Source organism: Ictidomys tridecemlineatus, chromosome 11 (genome assembly GCF_052094955.1).
Source record: "Ictidomys tridecemlineatus isolate mIctTri1 chromosome 11, mIctTri1.hap1, whole genome shotgun sequence".
NCBI lineage: Eukaryota > Metazoa > Chordata > Mammalia > Rodentia > Sciuridae > Ictidomys > Ictidomys tridecemlineatus.
This window is the reverse complement of record NC_135487.1, coordinates 106,573,335-106,598,026: the sequence shown is the minus strand read 5'-3', so window position 1 is coordinate 106,598,026 and position 24,692 is coordinate 106,573,335. Positions and strand designations below refer to the sequence as shown.

The following is a 24,692-nucleotide window of genomic DNA, read 5'->3' as shown; positions in this document are numbered from 1 at the left end:
GATTCTTTGAAAGATTTCCTCATCCTTCTTCTTTGTGGTAGTAGGGGGAGTGAATTTGAGAAAGAAAGATAAATAAAAATGATTATTTAATTACTAATACTGTGTTTAGTTTTGTGATGATTGGTTAGATAAATGCTATTATGCACTAAATTATCAAAGGCTATTTTAACCAGGGTTCTTCATTCAATTATTACCATTATTAAATTTACATACTAAATGTGCTCTACACATTTAAAATATTAATATTTGGGTTGGGTGTGTATATCAGTGGGTAGAGCACTTGTCTAACATATAATAAGACCCTGGGTTCAAACCCCAGCACCACGAAAATAAAATAAAAAAATTTAAAAAGTATTCTATTGTTATCACTTAAGCTTTAGTTACTATAATGCCATTATAATCTATCATTAAATTGCTCAGATGCTGTTTCACCCTTTGAAAATAATCCATGAATCTGCATATAATACAGTCTAAAATTTATCTTTCTATTAAAAAAATCCATTTCATTCCATTTTATTTTTGTTTCCAGGTTTTGCAAATCGTTTTTTAAAACCCAAAGGACCAAGGAACCCACCATCAACTTGGAACATTTGATAAACTCTGAATTTATAATATAGACTGAATCTGCAATAAAACTACTGGAATACACTAGCTAAAATAAATGCTAAATATTCATAATATTAAAAAAATGAAGATATGCTAATGTGTTAGTGGTTTTCAACAGAAAAGCAATATGAAAAAAAAATGCCAGCAATTTTGTATTTTCAAATCTTACATTGGATGGGAAACTGCAAATAAAAGGTTGTGATTTAAGCTTATGTTGTAGAGAATGCTATATGAAAAAATTTAAAATGGATTTCTTTTTCATTTTTGGAAGTTATCCTATTTAAATGCACATTTTTTGTTTGGGGGTTTCTTTTGTTGGTACTGGGGATTGAACTCAGGGGTGCTTAAACACTGAGCCACATCCCAAACCCTTTTTATATTTTATTTAGAGACAGACTTGCTGAGTTGCTCAGGGCCTTGATAGGTTGCTGACTCTGGCTTTGAACTCTGGATCCTCTTGCCTCAGCCTCCAGAGACACTGGGATTACAGACGTGCACCACCAAGGCTGTCTGTTTTGGGTATTCTTGAGTCTAGGTTTTGCTATGCTGCTCTGCCTGGTCTCAAGTGATCTTACCCCCAGCTCTCCAGTGATGGCACTATAGGTACACACCACCTCACCTAGCATAAATATAAATTTAAGAGGTTTGTAAGAACCAGACCTCAATTGAAGTTTTACACTGTCAGAGTTTAGTATAAAAGAAAAAAAAGAAGTTAAAAAAAAAATCTGACCTTGCAGTTGTACAAAACTACTGCTTCTGACAGTAACTATTTTTGGGGAGTTATTTTTACCTAAATGGATTATACTTCACATCTTCCCAAATATTGTGGGAAAGCAGAGTAGTAAGAAGTTATATTTAAGAGAATAAAATGTGCAAATAATAATACTCATTTTTAAAAAATTAGCTTTACCAACTAACAAGACGTTATATAACGTACATTGGGGTACATTTTAACCAAAGTTACTCAATTCCCAGTCCTAGAAAAGTAATCAATGAAATAGCTATCTTTTGTTAACATCTTCATATAAAATATTCTATATAAATATTTACAATTTATATCCAACCAAAGGTACTGATAGTTTAAATTTCTGTATAAACATGGAGTTGTCTTAACAAAATGTGGTATTTCAAACCTAATTTTATGTAGCCAATAAGTTAGAAGGTCATTATTATTACAAAGGAGTCCTCGTACTTTCCCTAATGACGTAACCTCTTGTTTTAAAAGTTTGTTTGTAACTTTTAGAAACAGTATTACATATCATTTGCTCTTAATATTTTTCAACAAGGCTAATTATAGGGCAAACTGAAGGCTACATTGTTACCTGTGCATTGTAGTACAATGTACCCAACAGGTAGAAAATAAACTTTGTTTTTAAACTAACTTCAATGCATTAGTGTTCTTTTAGCCGAAGTAAATATTTTCCAGGAACTAGTGGTATCAAACCACAGTAATTTTATCTACCGAGTACATCACTGTAACCAATAATATCGTTGTCAAGGACCACATACGTTCAAAGAATCTTAGGCAAATGCCCAAGTGATGAGTTTCTTAATGAATTTCTGAGCAACAACCGCCCCTTGGTGAACAGCGACGATTTTTGGAGGGTTCTCTGGTAGACACTTTTCAAATTTGTGCAACTTAATACCTAGGACTTCAAAAGAAAATCTTGTTACAATTTTCTAATTTTCATCCCCCCCAACCCCAGCTGTAGGGGTATATTCAAAATAAATGCTGGACTCTACCTTTCCTGCATTCGCGGGGCTGCGGCTGGTGGCGAGGGGGGACCGCACTCACCCGGCTCCCAAGCGGTTCGTGCACCTGCCTTCGTAGTAACCAAAGCAAATGCCCCTCAAAACGCCTCCGAACACTTCCGACTCGCAGCCCTTTTACATTTGGGAACAAAACTGCCGTCATTTTTACACAAGTGCTAACTCCTCTTTTCCCCTTCGTTTTGTCAAGGGTAAAAGGCCGGAGATTCTTTTACCTCACAAAGGTTATCAAAGAAATGTGAAATTTAAAAGTCACTATGGAGACCACCTACTCCGTATCAAATGACGAAAGGGACTGGAAGACGATAAAGTGAACGCGCCGCCACACTGAAAGCCCCTAACATTGTTTGGGCCGTTAAGGCGGTTGGCGGCAACTCGCCGGCCGGCGGCGGTTGCGTCGCAGCCCGAAGCGTGACTCGGCGCACGCTCACTCTCGGCTCCTCCACTCACAGAGCCGGGGACGCGGCGCGGGGCGCGGGGCGCCGCGGAACTACCGCTCCCGCGAGGCTTTGCGCGGCCCAGGACGCTTTACAATAGAAGCTCGGTTGGAGAGGCCTGCGGAGAAGCGCTGGGAACTGCAGCTTCCGGCATGTTCAGCTCCTCACGAAGAACAGCCGACAAGTGGAGGGTGGGGGAGAGACTCCAATGCCCAGCGGGCCGTGCGCGGGCGGCGCTTGCGCGATACACGGACGGGGGGGCGGTCGGGCCATTTAAATGTGTGTTTGTGGGTGAAATGGCTGCGCAGGTCGGAGCAGTGCGCGTAGTACGGGCGGTGGCGGCGCAGGAGGAGCCGGACAAAGAGGGAAAGGAGAAACCCCATGCTGGGGTCTCGCCGCGGGGAGTGAAGCGGCAACGCCGGGCAAGCAGTGGGGGGTCTCAGGAGAAGCGGGGGCGGCCGAGCCAGGACCCCCCTCTCGCTCCCCCTCACCGGCGGCGTCGCAGTCGCCAACATCCCGGGCCGCTGCCGCCAACGAATGCTGCCCCAACCGTCCAGGGCCCTGTTGAGCCTCTGCTCCTGCCGCCTCCGCCGCCACCTTCGCTGGCTCCCGCCGGGCCCACTGTCGCTGCTCCGCTCCCGGCCCCAGGCACCTCGGCCCTCTTCACCTTCTCGCCCCTGACGGTGAGCGCGGCCGGGCCCAAGCATAAGGGCCACAAGGAGCGGCACAAGCACCATCACCACCGCGGCGCTGATGGTGACCCCAGCTCCTGCGTTCCGGGCGATCTCAAGCATAAGGAAAAGCAGGAAAACGGCGAGAGGACTGGAGGGGTGCCTTTGATCAAGGCCCCCAAGAGAGGTGAGAGCAGGCGAACTGCTGGGACTGGGGTTCTAGGTCCCTTGGTTCTGGTATCCCGCCCCTTTAGGATTGAAAGACGCCAAACCCTTATTCCCTCCTGCTGCTTTTCTCCCCTGAGCCCACTGAGATGGACTCTGGACTTCAGGCCGTGGTCACAGTTTGACCTACTTGAGGCTTCTCGCTCCGAGGCCGAGCTGTCAGTTACCAGCCCCCTTTGCAATCCCCCGGAGCCTCGCAACGTTTGTTTTCAAAATCCGCAGGGTTTCCGCGCCGCGCGGTTCTTGGCTTTGGATTAATAGGTGGAAAACTAAAAACTGCCTTTTTGAAGTAAAGGCTTGTCTCTAAAATCTCTTCTCCCTGTTTTCCTTCCTGGAAATCTTTTTTTTTTTCTTTTTCTTTTTCTTTTCTTTTTTTTTTCTTAAACTACCCCCTGCTCCAAAATAGTCACGGGTCTGGTTCGGGACTTTAATGAGTTTGATTTCTTACAGAGGTTACACAACTCACTGGTTGCCTTAGCTTCTGCAAGGTTAAAAAAAAAAAAAATCAAACACGGTTTCCTTTTCTTTTTTTAACTTAGAGGTAAACATCGCTTAAACTGTTTTTTTTTTTTAATTGGCTGTTTTAATTCTTAGAATGGGGATTGGGAGGGGGGGAGGTTTTTCTCTCCCATTTGACCCTAGGAAATAGGACCAATAGAACTTCTGAAAAGAGGAAAGTGTGTAGTAGGTAGAAGGGACAAGAATTGCAGTTGTATTTTATTCTGTGTAGCACAATTGGAGAATCTATGTAATTCCAATAATCCTCAAGAATATTCAACCCGGAAAATATAGGGCTATGTAAGTGTGTGTTCTAGAGAAATTAGGTTGGTCAGAATTAGTGTCTTTTTCCTAATTACCTGTAGCATTTATTTTTTATTATTATTTATTATTATTATTATTATTATTTTATTATTTATTTATTTGTGGAAGAAATGAGGTGTGCTTTTGATTATGCCATTTGTTTGTACTTAGTATATGACTACATGATCCGTTATATCTCCAGTTTGGTTATATGTGAATGTTAATGATGTTAATTAGCCAATTTTTCAATACAAAATTGAAAAATGTTAGATGTTAATGCGCCAGTTTTTCAATCTAAAATGTTGGAAGTCTTGCATTCTTTCCATAGATTTGCTTAACTTTGAGCTATCCAGTTTTTTGTGTGCTACTTCTAAATACTGCGGTTAGGTACAAATGATTGTTTAATAAAGATTTATTGACTAGAATTAAATCTTCATTTTGTGGTATCTAAATTTCATCTTCAGGCATAGAACTTGTGGTAAGTTGACAGGAGTGCCAGTTTCCACCACCAGTATGCAATGATCTTTTATTTATTCCCCACCTTTGTGTGTGTGTGTGTGTGTGTTTATCCATACAGAGCTAAAGGGATTCTTAGCAATTATTTGTTCTAAATTTGTGTTATAGAAGAAGAAACCAAGGCCCAAAACAGTGAAGAGACTCATCTAATTAATTCACAGTTAATTAGTACCAAGCACAAATATTAAAAAAAATTATTAAAAATCAATTATTGGCCTAATAGGCAGTAGAACCCACACTCCTGAATCTTAGTTCAGCTTTATTGCCAAGCTGCATGATTTTGCTTTCTCTTATTCCTCCCCACCCCCACACACTTCTTTACGTATCTTTTCCTTGTGCCTAAACATTGTAGGCAGTACCTGACTTTAAAGATCTGACCTTACCCCCTTTTATGGTTGCAATGAAGTTGGTCTTCTCTGACCATTTAGTGCATCCCATGCACTTTAAAAAAGCAAACAAAAACAAGTCTCTAATCCAGTACTGATGAATAGAACTTTCTCAGATGATGGAAATGTTCTCTATCTGTGCTGTCTAATATGGTAACCATGTGTGGCTCTTGAGCAGACTTGAAATATAGCTAGTGTGACTGAGAAACTGAATTTTTAAATTTATTTCTTTCTTAAAGTTGGCCACATTTGGCTGATAGCTACCACTACTTTGATAGTACAGCTCTCAAAACTGTAGTTTGCCAATAGGTAAGAAGAAGGATGGTTTAAGATTAGGCCATTTTATATTTTAACTTTTGGCTGAGTGGGAAAAATTATAATGTAGGTGTTGTAGATTCCTGACATGCATTGGTATTTTAAAAGTTCTGAAAACTCTATTTTAACTGAGGGAGAAAACAAACTGGTTTGATGTCAGACTGACACACAGTTTGGTAGTCCCGTCCCCCCAAACGTCCCCATATGTTTTTTTGGTTACCTTTGTGTACAGGAAACATGCCTCTAGAGTTAATCTGAGTTTAAATTGTGGCTCTTACCACTTACAGTGTGACCATGAACAGATTATTTTAACCTCTTTTCAACCTCAGTTTTCCCATTTGTAAAGTGGGGTTGTGGCATTTTCGTTATAAGATTTTGTGGATTAAATGGGGTAGTGTATAGAAAGCACTAAAAATAGTACTTGGCTCATGGTAGGCACTTATTTAAAAACTGGCTTTTATTACTTTTAATGCCTGGTCCTTGAAAGAGAGTGAATAGACACTTGTTACTTCTAGAGCTGTCTTCCTTTTGCTTATCATCAGATTTTTAGAAAGTATTTTAATTTTTCACTTTGAGATAATTATAGACTCACAGGAAATTGCAAAAATAGTACAGAGATGTCCTTACCTTTCACCAGTTTCCTTCAGTGGTTACATCTTACATAACTATTGTATAATACCAATACCAGGAAATTGATATTTGTACAATGTGTAGTGCTGGGCATTTTTACCATGGATAGATTAGTGTAACCACCACTGTAGTCAAGATACAAAATCATTCCACCTCCAGAAAGATTCTCCTTGTGCTATACTTGTATAGTTTTAGGTACTCCCTCTGTCTCCTTTATCTAACCCCTGACAATCATTAATCTGTTCTTCATCTTGATACTTTTGTCATTGAGAATATTATATAAATGGAATCGTACAGTATTATAATCTTGAGATTCACCATGGTGTGAGATCCATTATGTGGTATGTGTATTAATAATGTTCTACTTTTCTTGCTAAATAGTATTCCACAGTATGGATGTACCATCGTTCCCCTATTGAACCATTTATTGATTGAAGGACATTTTGGTTGTTCCTAGTTTTGGCCTCTTATGAATAAAATTTCTACAAGCAATTATGTTCAGATTCTTGTATGGAAGTACATTTTCATTTCTCTGGGGATTGTGATTGCTTGGTCATATTGTAAGCTTTTTTTTTTAAACATATTACCATACTATTTTCAAGAGTGTACTAGTTTACATTCCCACTAATGTTGTATGAGAGATCAAGTTTTTTCACATTCTTGACAATATCTGGTATTGTTTTAGCTGTTTTTATTTTAGCACTTTCAATAGATGTGGGGTGGTTTTTCATCATGGTCTCATGGAAAATGATATCAATCAGCTTTTCATGTCATCATTTGCCATTTATATATCCTCATTAGTAAAATATCTTTGTCTTTTGCCCATTTCTAAATGAATTTTTTTTATAATTGTGTTTTAAGAATTTTTTTATTGAGCAGTCTGTATATTACAGGCCCAAGTCCTTTGGCAATGACATCATCTGCAAGTATTTTTTTCCCAGTCTGTGGCTTGTCTTTGTATTATCTTAACAATATATTTCACAAAATAAAACAAGCAAAAGTTTTAAATTTTGTTGAAGTTCAATTTGTTAATTTTTTTTAATAAATAATGTTTTCAGTATCACATCTAAAGTCCCAAGGTTTTTTTCCTGTTTTTTTTTCTCTAAAAGTTTTATAATTTTAACTTTTACATTTAAATTGTGATCTGTTGGAGTTAGTTTTGTGCAGGTTTTAAGGTTTAGTTTGTGGTTGTCTTTCTCTTTTCCATCAATATCCAGTTGCTCTGGTATCTTTTGTTGAATTCTTCCATTAAATTGCTTTTATTAAAAGTGAGTTCTTCTGCCTGTTTTTGTATAACCGGTGAGGAAGGAGTTTTTCTTTTTAAATGGTTGCAGAAAGCCTCATGAAGTGAAAATAACATGAAATATTTCAATGTCCAGAAATTAAGCTTTATTGGAACATGCGCTCTTCATTCATACATATTGTCTATGGCAGTTTTTTGCACCATAGTAGCAGAGTAGAGTAGTTGACACAGAGACCATATGGCCTGCAAAGACTGCTATCTGGTTCTTTATCAAGAAAGTTTGCCAGCCCCTGAACTGAGTTAAGAGACATGATCCTGCACACTATCCCAGCAGCACTCAATCCAAATTCATGTGTAGATAATTACAAATCATAGGAACCCAGACATTGGGAGTTGTTCATAAATAGTTGAAACAAAAATTTAACCTGTAAATGCTGTGGTAAAGTGATTTTTAAAGAGGTGAAGTAACATGCTAGAAATTTTTAGTTAATGATAGAACTGAATATTGAACTCAGTTTTTTTTTGACTTATGGTCCAGTTGGCTTTTTTCTTTCTGCCTTACATGTTGAGATTGATAAGTGAACAAAGAGATATTAAAATGTCTTTATTTTAGTGAGCAGTAGACTGAAGTCTGAAACCTTAATTTCTTTCTCTCTTTGTTACTACTTATAAAAGCATAGAACAGGGGCTGGGGCTGTAGCTCAGTGGTAGAGTAGCATGTATGAGGCACTGGGTTTGAATCTCAGGAACACATATAAATAAAATAAAGGTCCATCAACTAAACAAAGCAAAACAACCTTACAATCAAAAGAAGTAATGCTTTTTAAATACTTTGTTAGTACATTTATGATTTTAATATTTTAGTGTATTTTTTAGAAAGAAAAGGAAGGGGAGATTATTCCCTAGCTCTATTCACTGGTGCCATTAAATGACAAGGATGCTTACATAGCACCCCTAAGTCAATCTTCCTTTCTCATAGTTTTTCACCTTTTATCAATGACCTAAGTGCTATCATAGGGATAGTGTTCCTAAGCCAGAAATTAATGGAAAATTTTGCACTTGTGTCAAAAAGACATTGACAGGAGTTTTGAATCTGGAAACAATTGATTGTTTTTGGTGATAGGGATGGAGGAGAATTTGGATTATAATGAGGAACAATCAGATCATCTCATTTATCAGGTAACATAACAATGTCCTTAGGGACTGACATTTCTACTGTCCATCCAGAGAGATAAAATAACTATGAAAGGGGTGAAAACTCATCTTTGTGATTATGAAAAATTATATAATGGTTAGTAAGTAAAATATTTTGTTAAGTAAAGTAATACTTAATACACCTCAAGTCCATTAATTGTACCTACTGGATGATTTAATTTATCACCAAGGGAGGGGTCGCAAGAGGAGGTGGAAGAAAGAGAGTGTAGTTTAGTGTGTAGTATTGGAAGGGTTTGAATTTTGAATTTAGGTGAGAGTTTTGATTGTCACCTACTGGCTTTGTGATCTAATATATTAAATACCTCTTGTTTCAGACTGTTTCCTGCCCTGAAGAAGGATTTCTATGTTCATTTCACCAGTTTATTGGCAGATTAAAATGAGATAACATACATGGTCCCTAGCAGACACTTGGTGAACAATAGTTTTCTATCTTCTTTTAGAGATACTTTCTTACATTTTATATGTTTCTTATGGTATCCCATATTGTGCTATAGGCTAGTAATTTCTAGCTCTAATTTCTAGAATTGTAGCCAGTTATTTTAAGGAATGTGTTGTCTAATACTTTTATTATGATTGTGATAATCAATCTGATAAAGTTTTTTTTATGTCAGATACTATGATGAGGACCTCATATTTATTGTTTCCTTCAATCCTTACAATAACTCTTGAGTTAGATACTAATATTAATAATATTTTATGATAAGAAAATTGAAGTTTAAAATATTTTTGAGCTTTCCAGAGATCTTAATAAGCAGTAGAGCTGAGACATTAACCTGAATCTAACTGTAAAGCACCTGATTTTATCTTAAATAGCACACTCTGCCTCCAGAATTTATCTGTTTGGGTGAAAAAAAATAGTAGTTAACATGAAGTGAGTATTTGTTATGTTCTAGGACTATGCCAAGTACTTTAAATGCATTTTTCATTTACTGTACACATTAGTTTTGTAAGAAAATATTGTTTCCCCTTCATTTTTTTTGAGAGAGAGGAGGAGAGAGAGGGGGAGAGAGAGAGAGAGAGAGAGAATATTTTTTAATATTTATTTTTCAGTGGACATAACATCTTTATTTTATTTTATTTGGTGCTGAGGATCAAACCCAGCGCCCCGCGCATGCCAGATGAGCGCGTTACCACTTGAGCCACATCTCCAGCCCGTTTCCCCTTCATTTTACCAGTGAGAAGCAAGGTACAAAGCTATTAATTCATAAAAGGTTATGCTGCCTCATTCATTATTGGTAGAAATGCAAAATGGTATGGCTATGTTGGAGGACAGTTTGGTGATTTCTTACAAAACGAAACATGTTCTTACTACCTAACCCAGCAGTTCCACTCCTTGGTATTTACCCAACAGAGTTGAAAACGTGTGTCCACACAAAAACTTGCATATGGAGATCAATAGCAGCTTTATTCATAATTGCCAAAACTTGGAAGCAACCAAGATGTCCTTTGGTATGAAATGGATACATAATTTATGAATGGATACATAAACTGTGGTACAGACATCGGAGCATCAGAACAAGTAAATTATCCTTAATCTTAAATGCATATTACTAAGTGAAAGAAGCCAGTCTGAAAAGGCTGTATACTGTTGGATTCTGGCTAAATTACATTCTGAAAAAGGCAAAGTAAAAGGGCAGTGGTTGCTACTGTTTTGAGGTGGAGGGAATTATGAAAGGCAGACCCCAGGATATTTAGGGCAGTGAAACTACTTTGCATGATACTGTAATGATGAATCCCTGTCATTGTACTTTGTCCAAACTCACATCAAGGGTGAACCCTAATGTCAACTGTGAACTCAGGTGCTATAAAGATGTAACTATGGTAGGAAGTGTTGATAGTTGGTGGATGGGGGACGATGACACGATGACAACTGTGCATGTATAGGAATGAATAGGAAATCTTTGTAATTTCTACTCAGTTTTGCTGAGAACCTCAAAATGCTCTAAAAAAAATTAAAGTCTTAAATGAAAGGCAGGGGAAAAGGTCCTACTGTCAAAGAAGTAGTAGAACAGTGTTTCAATCCTACCCAACTCCTAAACATTAGAATAGGGTAGGAGGGTAGGGTAAAGCAATGAAAAAAAAAAAATACAATGATTCTCAAAAATTTGGCCTTCAAAGTGAGTGTTTTATTTTTCTTTTTATTAGGTTTTTATATAGAACTGGAAGAACTCCCAAGAAGACAAAAAGTAATATATTTTCAGAAAAAAGTTTTAGTTCTTTTCTTAATTATGAATAACAATGGGTAAACAATTCTAATTGTTTTGCTTTTGTAAAACAATCATTTTTAGGAATTGAAGGTACTATATTTTCTAAAGTATAATTCAAGTGTATGAATGGTATTGTAGATTTAAGTTTTGTTATATTGAAAAACTAATTTTTGCATTAATTAAAAAACTTCCAATAGTGTCATATTAAATACATTATGCTGTTTAATAATTGATAACATTAGCATATGTGAATGTACTACTGATAGTGTCATGTATTAATCTTAGTTATAGCAATGTTCTTAAAGATAGCCAGCAATTTTTTTCTTAAATCAATGTTTGTATTTTCCTCTGTAGAATTACATACTTTTATATTGATTCTTACAGTTAGACATGTGAAAGCTTTCCCTAATATAGGTGTAGTGTAACTCAGCTTCTTGTCTGTAAAGAACTGATGCCAGGGCTGGGTTTGTAGCGTAGTGGTAAAGTGTTTTGTTAACATGCACAAGGCCCTGGATTTGATCATCTAGCACTACAAAACAACAAATTTGATGCAACAAATTTAGCTTTTGCATTATGGGGAAATACTCAAAATCTGACTTCCTGAATACATTCTCTATTAGAAACTAAAACACTCTACCAGAAATGGAAAGATTGTGAAGTCTTTAGACATAAAATTTAGACTTTTAAATGTTTTTAATTCAAGGAAAGGCATTTGGTATCTTTCATGCATCAATGGCCAACTTTTCATAATAACTTCCAACAACTTGTGGATACTTATGTTGTTCACAATTAATTGCCTCCACAATAACTTAAGAATAAATTTTGTTTGTTCATGGAAATTCGTTAGCAAGCATGGGATCAGTAGTCTCAAAATTTCCCCATTTAAAAAAAGACAAGCATGGGGCTGGGGTTGTGGCTCGAGGTAGAGCACTCGCCTAGCATGCGTGAGGCACTGAGTTCGATTCTCAGCACCACATAAAAATAAAATATAGATATTATGGCCACCTATAACTAAAAAATAAATGTTAAAAAAGGACAAGCTTTCTATATCAGCCTTAGAAAAGAGGAAACATTTGAAAAACAGGATTAGTGGGAAGGTAGATTGAAATTCATTTTATATTTAAACTTTTTAATCATGTTATTATATGAGATTATGGTCAGTTTAAGGCCCTTATTATTTCCTTGTACAGTTATTTTTCTTTTGTGGAGATGGACTAATTGAATGGTTTCCATGTAACTAAATTTTGGAATAAAACCCACAGAGATTTAACCATGTTAGAAATACCATATGGTAAGATGATAGTAATCTAGACACAATGTGTTATAGTCAAGACCATTCCTTCTTGGTATTAATTTCAGTGGCAGATCTAGGTCACAATTCATCTTCTGCATACCAAATACCTCTTCTGAAGCTTAAAACAACAAGACCTATTCAGAATGAAATATTTTCTTTTCCTGTGGAATCGCTAAAACATTTAGTGGAGTGTAATTAAATGGCTATTTTTAAATTGGCCTTTTATATTTGATGGCATTTAGTTGCTTAGGAGAATTGCCTATATTACTGATTTGGTATTAGAAAAAGTATTTAGATTAATTTTATTTGGTAAGAAACATAAGTGACTTGCTAAGTTTTAACTAATCAAAGATTTAGTTTTATGTAGAATAAAAAATTGACTGCATTTTCTTAGCAGTTTAAGCAATCTGATTTCATGTGTATGATCTCAGTTTAATTACAAATAATGTTTGCAAATGAAGTTTGAAGTTGTTTTTTTGTTTTGTTTTGTTTTGTTACTTAGCAGTGTTGGGGATCAAACCCAGGGCCTTGTGCATATTAGGCAAAGGACTCTATTATTGATCTATACCCCTTTCTGTAGGGTTTTCTTTTTAATTGTTCTTAAAAGCAAATATTATACATAGTGAAAGTTATTTGCCGTTTATATGGTATAAAGTCTTTTGACTTGAACTTTAAAACAGGTTTAATTTTTAAAAATGTTTTTAGTTGTAGATGGACACAATACCTTCATTTTGTTTATTTTATTTGATGCTGAGGGTGGAACCTAAAGCCTCTCATATGCTAAGCAAGTGCTTTACCACTGAGTTACAACCCCTGCCCTAAAATGGTTTTAAACTTTATAGAAGGTTTTATAACTTGCATATAACTTGTTTTACAACTTATATATTATACCAAGTAATTTCTTTGTTGTTGTTGTTAATTTTTTTTTTAAGTTATTGATGGACCTTTGTTTTATTTATTTATTTATATGCAGTACTGAGAATCAAACCCAGTGCCTCCCACATGCTAGGCAGGTGCTCTACCACTGAGCTATAATTGCAGTCCCCCAAGTAAATTCTTTACTTAAAATTATTGGAACTTGTTCTTCCCAGATCTAAGAATAGGTTTAATTGGAGGATGTTTGTTAACACTGAATTACTTGAATTATGTCAAAATACTATTGGTTGGTAGATAAATTCTATACAATATTTGCTAGACCAAGCTTAAAGATTGGTTACAACTACACCTAGATTTCTAGCTAAGTGTATTTTGCAACTAGTAAATCAAAAATGTTTTTCTATCCTGGTTATGTCAATCTATGATAATCCTTCAGAAATTTAAATTAAGTTTTTAAATTATAAGGTAATATGTTCATTTTAGAAAACAGAAAAAAGCTGGACATTTATACTCCTACCACTCATACCATTAATACCACCCTATGATAATACCTTAGTATATATTTCTCCAGACATTTTTCTGTATATGTATATGTATTGACATTTCACATACATATACATATTTCTTAAAAATAGGTACTAAAGTCAAGGTACAAAGGTACAAAGTCAGGTACAAAGTCAAGCGGACTTTGTCTTTTCTTCAGGTCCTTTTGGGTAGTTAAAAAAAAAAAAAAGCTTGGGAGACATGTTTAGACTGTAGGTACAGAAATTGGATCAATTAGCACATATAATTAAGGATAGCATTAGATAGCATTAGAATGGAGAGGAGATGAAGCTAAGGGTAAAATCCTGTGATGTACCTGGATTTAAGTATAGGTATATGGGAAGAGACCAGAAAGACTGGGATACAGGTTTCCAAGATTTTAAGAATGATAGAGTGATACAAATATTTACTAAGGTCCTTTGCTTCTCTCTAGAATATTTTCTCGTAAATCTTCATATGCCCATCTTATTATTTAGGACTCAGTCTAAATGTCACCTCATAAAAAGAGCTTCCCCAGCATCTAGAAAAACCTACTTATGGGCTGGGGTTGTGGCTCAGCGGTAGAGCACTCGCCTAGCACGTGCGAGGTGCTGGGTTCGATCCTTAGCACCACATAAAAATAAATAAATAAATAAATAAAATAAAGGTATTGTGTTCAACTACAACTAAAAAATAAATTAAAAAAAATAAAAACCTACTTATTACTAACTGTACTTTCTTTTCCTTGTTTGATCAGATTGTAATATTTAAGACAGTAAGACCGGGCATGGTAGCTCATGCCTGTAATTCCATCGACTTGGGAGGCAAAGGCAGAAGTATCACTAGTTCAAAGCTAACCTCAGCAATTTAGCAGGCCCTAAGCAACTTAGTGAGACTCTGTTTCAAAATAAAATAATAAAAAAAGGACTGGTGATGTGGCTCAGTGGCAAAGTGCCTTGGGTTCAATACCTCGTACCAAATAAAACTAAACAGAGAGAGTAGGGATTCTACCTGTCTTAACCATCATATCCTTAGTGCCCAGATATACACCTGGCAAATGAATGTCTAATATAAAAATGGGATCAGAATATACCTGTATCTAGTGCTTTGGAAAGAAAGGTAAGATATATATCACTGAGCTCAGTGCTTACAGTTTAGAGAGGAGGTGAAAAATTAAATATGTGATAACATGGAGTATAATAAGTGCTGTGGTAGAAGTACAATGCTAAGGGAGCAGGGAGCAGGAATAGCTATTGCTACATATTCCCTTAGGTAGGGGAGGAGTTATTAGAGTAGGCTTTCTAGAAGAGTAACATTGTAAGCATTTTGTAACCTTATAATTTGTATGTCAATTCTTTTCATCTATGGTATATAATGACCGGGTAGTATTTTATAATGTGTAACTATCAGAGTTTAATCGGACCCTGATTATTAGGGGTTTAGATTAGGTTTTTGTTGTTTTAAATAATACAGTCATTGATATCTTTATAGATCTTCAATTATTTTCTTAAGTAATTTTGACTTGGAATTGGAGTTTGAGGTCTGAGAATTGTAAATATTTTCAGGGATTTTGATATATATCATCAAGTTGTCCTCCATTTTTGAGGTTGTATATAGTTTATAATTTTAAGAACAATAATAGAGAATGAATCCTGCTTCTAAGAAACACCTCCCTCTAACAAAAACCAAAACCCATATACCAAAAAACAATGACAATTTCGTAGGCAAGATTTTGTCATTTTGTTTTATGACTTAATTCACTGTTGTTTGATTAGCCGATAGATAATTTATAGACTTAACAGTAAATATGAAATATGAAAAGCTTCAGTTTAAATTTTACAAAGTTTACTGAACAAATATTTTATACAGTATGTCAGGTTTGAAATTACTTGGATATTTAGTTTTTTTTTGTGTGTGTGGGGTAGGTACTGGGGATTGGATCAGGGGCACTAGACCACTGAGCCACATCCCCAGGTGTTAGTTTCATTTGTTTCCTGAGGCTCTAAGTTGTAATAGCAAATTCTGAGAATTGAGAGGAGGCTATTTGATTTGAGTACCTTTTTAGTACCTTAAGAAGCTTGTATGTTGACATTAGTCCTAGCAACTAACTTGTTTTTAATTATTGTGGCCAGAAACACCAGATGAAAATGGTAAAACCCAGAGAGCTGATGATTTTGTCTTGAAGAAAATAAAGAAGAAAAAGAAAAAGAAACATCGAGAAGACATGCGAGGAAGACGCCTTAAAATGTACAATAAGGAAGTACAAACCGTCTGTGCTGGCCTGACCCGCATCAGTAAGGAAATTCTCACCCAAGGACAAATAAATAGCACTTCAGGAGTTAATAAGGAGTCCTTCAGGTATCTGAAAGATGAACAGCTGTGCCGATTAAATTTGGGCATGCAAGAATATCGGGTACCCCAGGGAGTACAAACACCTTTTATGACTCACCAGGAACATTCTATTCGTAGAAATTTCTTAAAAACAGGTACTAAATTTAGCAACTTTATTCACGAGGAACACCAGTCCAATGGTGGTGCTCTTGTCCTTCATGCTTACATGGATGAACTCTCATTTTTGTCTCCAATGGAGATGGAGAGATTTTCTGAGGAGTTTCTTGCTTTGACATTCAGTGAAAATGAGAAAAATGCTGCTTACTATGCTTTAGCAATAGTGCATGGAGCGGCTGCTTATCTCCCAGACTTCTTGGATTACTTTGCTTTTAATTTCCCCAACACTCCAGTGAAAATGGAAATTCTGGGCAAGAAAGATATTGAAACAACAACCATTTCAAATTTTCACACTCAGGTAAGGTAAAATTATTATTATTTAGTAAATATAGTATCTCAACAATGTTGTCTTCATTCTGCTGCGTAGCTCACATCACCACAGTTTGATTGATAATGGTACTTGAAATTGTTCCTCCAGTTGTAAAGTCTTAATTACTGAGGTCTTTGGGTGGAGCTTTTATTTGCTTGAAGAAATGCTTTATACATATTGTGCTTCATTATAAGTCTTTATGGAAAACCAACTTGAAAACTAATTCAGTCTTTCACAAATCAGCTTATTTAGTGTGGAGGACATGATTTAGATCTGATAGCCTTGGTAACTTTAGTTAAGACTTTTGGTCATAATCATAGAACCTGTGAGGATATTGATCTATTTATTGGCCAGGTTTTAGTTGGGTTTGTTTCTCTTCTTTCAGTAACTTGTTGGCAGTCTATCCCAGAAATATACCCCATTTATGTGACTTGGGAGTGTCACTAGGAAGACCGCCATAGTCTCTGCTCCTTCTGCCTATGCACTCTAGCAGGTGAAGATATTTTTTAAAGCCTTGCTTAGGCAGCTAGGCTTAAGTCAGCAGGGAAACATTGCCTTCCTAACCAGTTTTTAACCAAACATTTTTTCAATGAGGTTATTTTAGGGCATTAAGAAGTTAATAATGTATCCTAGTTTTTTCTTGCTTGCTTTCCTCATAAAGATTGTGAATATGAATGGTCAGCTGTAAGTTTATACTGTTTATACTGTAAATTTAAGTTTAGACTGTTTCACTTTTTAGAGATTCATGATTATATAGCCTCTTTTTTTCAGGTTATCTAGTAATTTGCTGCCATTCTTTTCCCTTAGGGTTTTTTTTTTCTTTTTTTTCCTTTCTCTTTTTTTAAAGGTAAATAAACTGTTGTAAAAATAAGACTCTCAGCTGCTTACATTATAGTGGTTTCAAGCCACTTAGATTTATCTGAACCCTCCTCTAACATGAATCTTTTTAGTAAGTCTCAACATCTTTGCCTCCAGTGAGGGGAGTATCCAGTTTAGATTTATGAGCCTCAGAATTTCTCTAATTGAAGTTCTCTCTGCAGTAGAGAGAGCAGGAGCAGCCAATCTGGAGAGGTCGCAAGATGGGGCTGCCCAAGATGTTGGAACACGATGTGCAATAAAGGGCTTCGTCTTGGATTTTGGCCTTGTTACCACAATCAGGTACCGAAGTGCTGACTTTTGTAGTAGATTTTCTTTTTCTTTTTTTTTTTTTTTTTTAAGGAATTTTTCCCTTCAAAGGTTAAGGAATCCTATTTTTATAAATATTGCAGAAGAGACTAAAAACAATTCTGATGTAGTTCATAATTCCCATAAGTCCCTACTTAACAAAGAAAGATATTGCTGAGAGCAGAGTTAACATGATCTATCCCTTTTTCAGTTTAGAGAAATGCAGCAAATTTTCTGATAGACCAGCAAGCATATTTGAGAAATAACCTGAAATTTGGGGGCATGTCCTGGCTTTGTAAGGGTGACTATTTAAATTTCCTATTGTACTATATTGGATCAAGTTTATGTGTCAACCCAGTCTAAATAGTTAATAAAAGAAGACATCTTGAAATATTCCCTGCTGATTTTTGTCCTCCAATTTTTTAAAATGGAGCTGAAATTTAAATGACTGTACCAACAACTTACCTTGAGATTAACTTTGAGTTTTCTAAAATAACAACTTTAAAATAACATATTGCATTATTACATTATATTAAACACTTTCACCACATAAGAATATTGAGGACTATTGAATGGGTCTTGTACTCTGGTGGTCCTGGAACTTAATATTATTTATGAATTTTTAGCCATTGGAGAGAAGTATTAGGCAAATTTAGGAGGTTGAATTAGCCCATGAAGCTTTAAATTTGCACTTATAAAATCTTTCGCAGATACTGGATAGATGCTAGCACAATAATTCAGATTTGTTTAGTAGAAATGCTTTCAAATTCACATCTGAATATTTTAAATAACGGTGGGGGGGCATAGTAAGCAATTTTATCTATGTTATGCATTGAAGAAACAGGCTTTGGATGTGTATGATGTTATCCAAGGTCATAGAGCTAGAAAGTAGAAGTCAAGATGAAAACCGAGGCTGTCTGAACAATGTTCACAACATTTTGCCCTATTCCCTCTTTTACTTCAGCTATGGGAAAAGAAATTAGTGCTTTTATTTATCTACGCTGTGGTCAGTGAAATTAAAGTATCTCAGTTTAAAACAAAATTCAAAAGGCTTTGTTTTTAATATTTTTAACAACTACCTTTAGATTAGGGGGAATTAAATGAATTCCTAGGGTATTTTTATGAAGTCTTACAAAATTTTATTAACTTACAAATAAGATCAAGTAAAATTTTTAATTACCTTAGAGACATAGCCATTAGAAGTTGTTTGTTTAAATATATAGCTATAATAATTATTCATGACTATATTTACGTAGAACCTACCGTGTACTGGATACTCAGTTCTTAAAAGGACCAATTCATGAAATCAGATTAGTGCAAGAGATGAATAAACCAGCAATTATAATGCAGTTTAAGTAGTAGAGACTTGCAGTAAGGAAAATCCTACCATTGAGAGGGAAGCACAGTTACTTACATCAGACTTGAAGTGATTAGAAAAGGCATTTTAAGGCATGTGATGCTTGAGTATAATGTTGAAAGCAGATTAGTACTTAGCTTAGTAGGAACATTTTTAATCAAAGGGAATAATAGCCAATGTTGATGTACAGAGGGCATTTGAGAATGTGCCACATTCAGGGAGCTGTAAATAGCTTAAATAGGGCAAGAGGACATGCTTGCTGTAAAGGGGTGGTTGGAGTTGGGGGTTGGGTAGTATGAATGAATGAAAATCAAGAGTGTGGAGAGTGTTATATACCTTAAGATACTTTTTCCTAAAGGTAATGGGAGAGGTATTAATGAATTTTATCAATTTATGTTTGCGAAGATTACAGGGAAATGTGGAGATTGAGGGAAATATGTGATGGCAAGCAAGAGTACTGGTTAGGTTGGGATAGTCATTAGGTCAAGAATGATCCATGCCCAAACTGGTATTGACACTAGAGAGAAAAGAATAAGATTTTGAGAATTACAAAATAGAGATTAAGTGGACTTTTGTGAAAGAGAGGAAGAGTCTTAAGATGTGGTTTGGACAAAGAGAGGATAGGATGGTGCTGCATACAGGGTTGAAAAAGCTTGGGAAGTAAAAAAAAAAAACTTGGGAGACATGTTTAGGCTGGAGGTGCAGAAGTTGGATCAATTAGCATATATAATTAGGGATAGCATTAGAATGGAGAGATGAAGCTAAGGGTAAAATCCTGTGATGTACCTGAATTTAAGTATAGGAACATGGGAAGAGACCAGAAAGACTGGGATACAGGTTTCCAAGATTTTAAGAATGATAGGGTGATAAAAATATTACCAATTGTATGAGGGATCCTGTAAGATAAAGATGGAAAAGTGTTAGGTTGATCAATTAGTAATTTAATTGGAAACATTATCAAGACCAGTGCTTTGCAAACCCTGGACATTGAATTATTGTCCTTGCTACTCAAAGTGTGCTTGTGATATGAATTTGGCATCTCTGGGGAGCTTGTTAGAAATGCAGTCTCATTTTTACTCAGATCCTCTGAGTCATAATTTGCATTTTAAAAGATCCCCAGATGATTCATATGCACATTAAAGTTTGAGAATCACTACTTTAGAATTCATCTGCTCTAGCAAAAGGAAATAAAATGTAGGTTTGTTTTGTGCAAGAAAAATTATAGCTTCTGTTACTTTTATATATTTTTAGATTATTGTAATGGCTAAAGCTAGGATCCACTTATAGAACCTTTTTTTTCCCCCTTTTAACTTTTTATAATACTCAAATATTCTAACACCAAAGGAAGTATTTCATGATATCACTTTTACACCAGGCTGATACTTATTTGTTTACTGAAATTTCAGCAGTTTGGAGTTTCAGCTAACTTATTAAATTTATTTCTAATCTAAAGGGCTACATGTATGTATTCAGGTCTAAATTTTATTGGCTAACTATCAGTTTGAACTAAAAAAATCCCAAGTGTTTATGGGACCGGTTTCATTTGGTGGAGAAAAATTAATGTTCACATTGAAATGTATTTCTCTTAAGAAAAAATCTATACAAACACACATACTTTAATAGGAATAAACGTAATTTATGATGTTTTTGATTAGGCATTGTATCTTGTAATTACAATACTGGCTATCTGAAAGAATTTTTAGCAGCTTTAAACTTTGAATTATTATAACTGCAATACTATGCGATCCTTGTCTCCCCTTTTTATAAAAATTTTGTTACAGCAGATAAATTGATTAGAAATTCAGATCTTTTGGTTATCTTATGGACTAACAGGGCTTTAAAAAAGGAAAGAGCCATTTTTCAAGTATCATTTTATAAATGAAAAAGGTCATAATTTAGTTAGGATCTTCTCCCAGGACTAAATAATGGCAGATCTTCAGAGAGGAATTATTTTTCTGCTGTCTCTGAATGATATAATATCCTATAGGGTAGGGGATAGGAAATTTTAATATGCATATGATTCAACTGGGAGTTTTGTTAATGTGCAGATTTTGATTTTTGGAGGGCAAGGGTGGGATTTTATAGTTTACCAGGTCTCAGCTGATGCCGGTATTTCTGGTCCATGGACCAGCAAGGTCTAAGTCTTAAACTCTACAAATGAATTGCAAATGAAAACAATAACAAACACTAAAAATATAGTGAAATTAGTCAGGTGTAGTGTACATTTATAAATTCCAGCAATGTGGGAGGCTGAAGCAGGAGGATCAAAAGTTTAAGACCAGCCTGGGCAATTTAGCGAGACCCTGTCAAAGAGCCTGGCTCAGTGATGCACACCTGTAATCTGGTCGGGTAGGAAGTTAAGGCAGGAGAGTCTCATAAACCTGGACAACTTGGCGAGAACCTGTTTCAAAATAGAAAATAAAAAGTGATAGGGATCCAGATTTGTGGTAGAGTGCCCCTGGATTCAATCTCTAGTTGTAAAATAAATAAATACATAGTGAAGTTAAATGGGAATTGTTTTAAATATCACCATCTGAGATGCTATCTTATAGGAATTAAGTGTGTATATGGAGAAGAATCAGGTTTATGTATGCTTGGGGGATACTGGCAAATGTGCATGTTTTAATTTTTTTTTAAAAAAACCCTTCTGTGTATATAATATAGAGGATTCTCACTGAAAAGCATGATGTTTTAACTTTATTAATGTAGTAGTAGTTCTTAGTTATTTTTATTACTCCATAAAATGGTAGTGTTTTGTAGGATTAGAGTATCCAACTTTAATGCCTACTGTTTCAGAGAAAAACAAAAAATGTTATTTCCCCATTGAGTGTTGGGGTAAGGCCTTAAATGGGCTTATTATATACTCTCTGATCTTTGATTAATGTAATTAACATTTTATAGTAAATTGGTAGTGCTAATAAAGAATGAAACTAGTAGAATTTATAGTAAATTGATAGTACTAATAAAAAGTAGAACTTGAAGAGTGTGTGTTGGGGAAATAACTGAACCTTTAAGGAACTCTGCATATCAGTGCATTGTATAAAATGAGAAATAATTAAGTAGTTGGCTTTACAAAACAGCATAAATAAAAGTGGTGGGTTGGATTCTTTTTTTCTCTTATTCTAAGTAAAGCTTGTAATAAACTCAGTTGACCCACTCATACCATTTTCACTGTTTGTTTCAAAGTGGGAATTCCTTTTCTACTAACAGGTGACAAGGTTGGGAAGATTGCTGGCTAGAGTTTTCTTTTCTGTTTTTTAAGCATTTAGTTTAAATAAGCTTCTTCCTGAAACATGAGTTCTGTGGAATAATGAACCCCTACCCTCTTTTTACCCCATACACAGGGTTTCCATATAGTGCGTTTCTGCTTGGTGTTTCTTGAGTTTTAACTGATGTATGACCTTTTTTACTTTTAAGTTGTTGATGGACACAATAACTTTATTTTATTTATTTATTTTTTATGTAGTGCTGAGAATCGAACCCAGTGCCTCACACATGCTAGGCAAGCGCTCTACCACTGAGCTACAACCCTAGCCCCATGACTTTTTTTTTTTTTAAGAAGTGTTAGGCCAGGTGCAGTGTCGGACACTTGTAATCCCAGCAGCTCAGGAGGCTGAGTCAGGAGGATCGCCAAATTCAAAGCCAGCCTCAACAATTTAGCAAAGCCCTAAGCAACTCAGTGAGGCCCTGTCTCTAAATAAAATACAAAATAGGGCTGGGGATGTGGCTCAGTGTTGAGTGCTCTGAATTCAATTCCCGGTACCCACCCCCACTCCTACCCCGCCCCAACAGAGAAGTGCTACTTATAGGGGACAGAGTCAAGCTTGCATAGCTTTCAGAAAATTATACAGGATAACTTTGTCAAGTTTCTAATCTAAAGGACTACATCCGTGTTGACATAGAGCAATATGTATATTTAAAGATAATTATTTGATATTTTATAGCTATTGTAAATGCATTAAATATTTTGAATGCATGTAAAGCTAACTACTATTTTCATATAGGTACATTTCCCTTGATTCCACATTTTTCTTCCTCCCCACTATACTCTTCTGATTTTAATAAAAGTGTGAGTTTTCCCTATTGGCATATGTCTTTGGCTTCCATGGAAGTTTTACTTTTTTCTGTTCTTTGGTCTCTACTTAACTCCTTCCAGTCCTTACTTTTGTTTCTTCCTCCATTATGCCTAATACATACACAATGAGAAGCTGTGAAACACAGTTTGTTTTTTTTTTGCTTTCAGATGTCATTTCCAGGCCAGAGTGTCCCAGACTTGCCAGATTCAAAGAATAATCTGGAGTTCCTAGTTTAAAATATATATCAGAATCTGAGGGGTTTTTCCTGGACATTTTGAGTCATTAAATCTGGAGCAAGGCCTGAGATAATTTACCCAAGGTGATTTCTCTGATCAGGCAAGTTTAAGAAGCACATTTTACACCACATACGTCATCTACCATTCTCTAATTCCTTTCATTTGGTTTGTAGGTACTATCTTCTTAGAATTTCATTGCATTATAATCTAGGAGACAAAAGTACAATTGAAAAAAAATTTTATGTATTCATACGGGATCTTATTTGTTTCTAAGGTTTCATAAGGCTTCCTATTGGGCCTTCAGCATTGCCTAGGAAGCTTGCGGTTTTTCTTCGGTCTGCCTGTTTGCTTGTTCTTCATAATGACTATTCAAAGTTTTTATCCGTATGTGTTTTTTCTTCATTTCTTCCTGTTATAAATAGAGAAGATATCCCGGTTTTTCCTCAAAGACTATTCCTTCTACTTGTGTTCTGGATTTCATCTCTAGGCCTGTTTAGGATTTTTAAAAAATTGTCATAAATATACATAACATAAAATTTGCCATTTTAAATGTATAATTCTATGGCATTAATTACACTCTCTGTTGTAGAACCATCACCATTGTACATTTCTAAAACTTTTTCCATCATCCCAAATAGAAATATTGTATCCATTTGCTTAGGATCTTGAATGATAATTACACATCCCCATTTCTTCAAACTTTTCCTCCTCCATTTCAAATAAATAAAAGTATAAATTGTACTAAATGAATTAATGCTTTGTGTCTTTCACTTTTTAAAAAAATAATTAACTTTTCCTTTCTCCCCAGAAGGAAAATCTTCATTTTGAATTTCTAGTTTATCATGTTTATTTTACTACCTTATATATGTTTTGAGGGTCCCCAGTTAAACTGGGGTTCTAGTACCAGAGCAACTAGCATCCCTGCCCTAATGAGAAACAAAGGGGAAATGGATATAGGTGTTTACAGTGTGCCTTTCGTGGGATACTTTTACCTGGTAGACGGCCTAATGCCTATTTGTTTGATCTTCACAGAAAATTTCCTTATATATGTATTTCCTTATGGCTCTTATCTGATCCATCTCTAGTTTTTGCCTGCCTGACCATCACTGTGGTGCTGGGAGCCTAACTTTGTGTTCCCCCTGGTTTCCTGGGGAAAAACCAGGTGGTTGTCCCTGGTTCTTTAGATGGCAGGCTCCAAATTCTTTTTTTTTTTTTTTTAATATCTTTTTAGTCATAGGTGGACACAATGTCTTTATTTTATATTTATGTAGTGCTAAGGATCAGACCCAGTGCCTCGTGCATGCTAGGCGAGTGCTCTACCTCTGAG

The 24,692-nt window shown here is 35.6% G+C and overlaps 2 protein-coding genes across 2 annotated transcripts in view; both read left to right on the top strand.

Moving 5' to 3' along the window:
• Ptpn22 (protein tyrosine phosphatase non-receptor type 22) overlaps window positions 1–1,987 on the top strand; it is a 53,163-nt gene extending 51,176 nt beyond the window's left edge. Inside the window, exon 21 of the mRNA XM_005337640.5 lies at window positions 530–1,987. Coding sequence (XP_005337697.2) covers window positions 530–594 — 65 coding nt within the window. The 3' untranslated portion in view covers window positions 595–1,987. The remainder of the gene's footprint in view (window positions 1–529) is intronic.
• A 911-nt stretch (window positions 1,988–2,898) lies between these two features.
• Window positions 2,899–24,692, top strand: part of Rsbn1 (round spermatid basic protein 1) — a 48,867-nt gene continuing 27,073 nt past the window's right edge. The window contains exons 1-2 of the mRNA XM_005337643.5: window positions 2,899–3,671; window positions 15,847–16,520. Coding sequence (XP_005337700.2) covers window positions 2,966–3,671; window positions 15,847–16,520 — 1,380 coding nt within the window. The 5' untranslated portion in view covers window positions 2,899–2,965. The remainder of the gene's footprint in view (window positions 3,672–15,846; window positions 16,521–24,692) is intronic.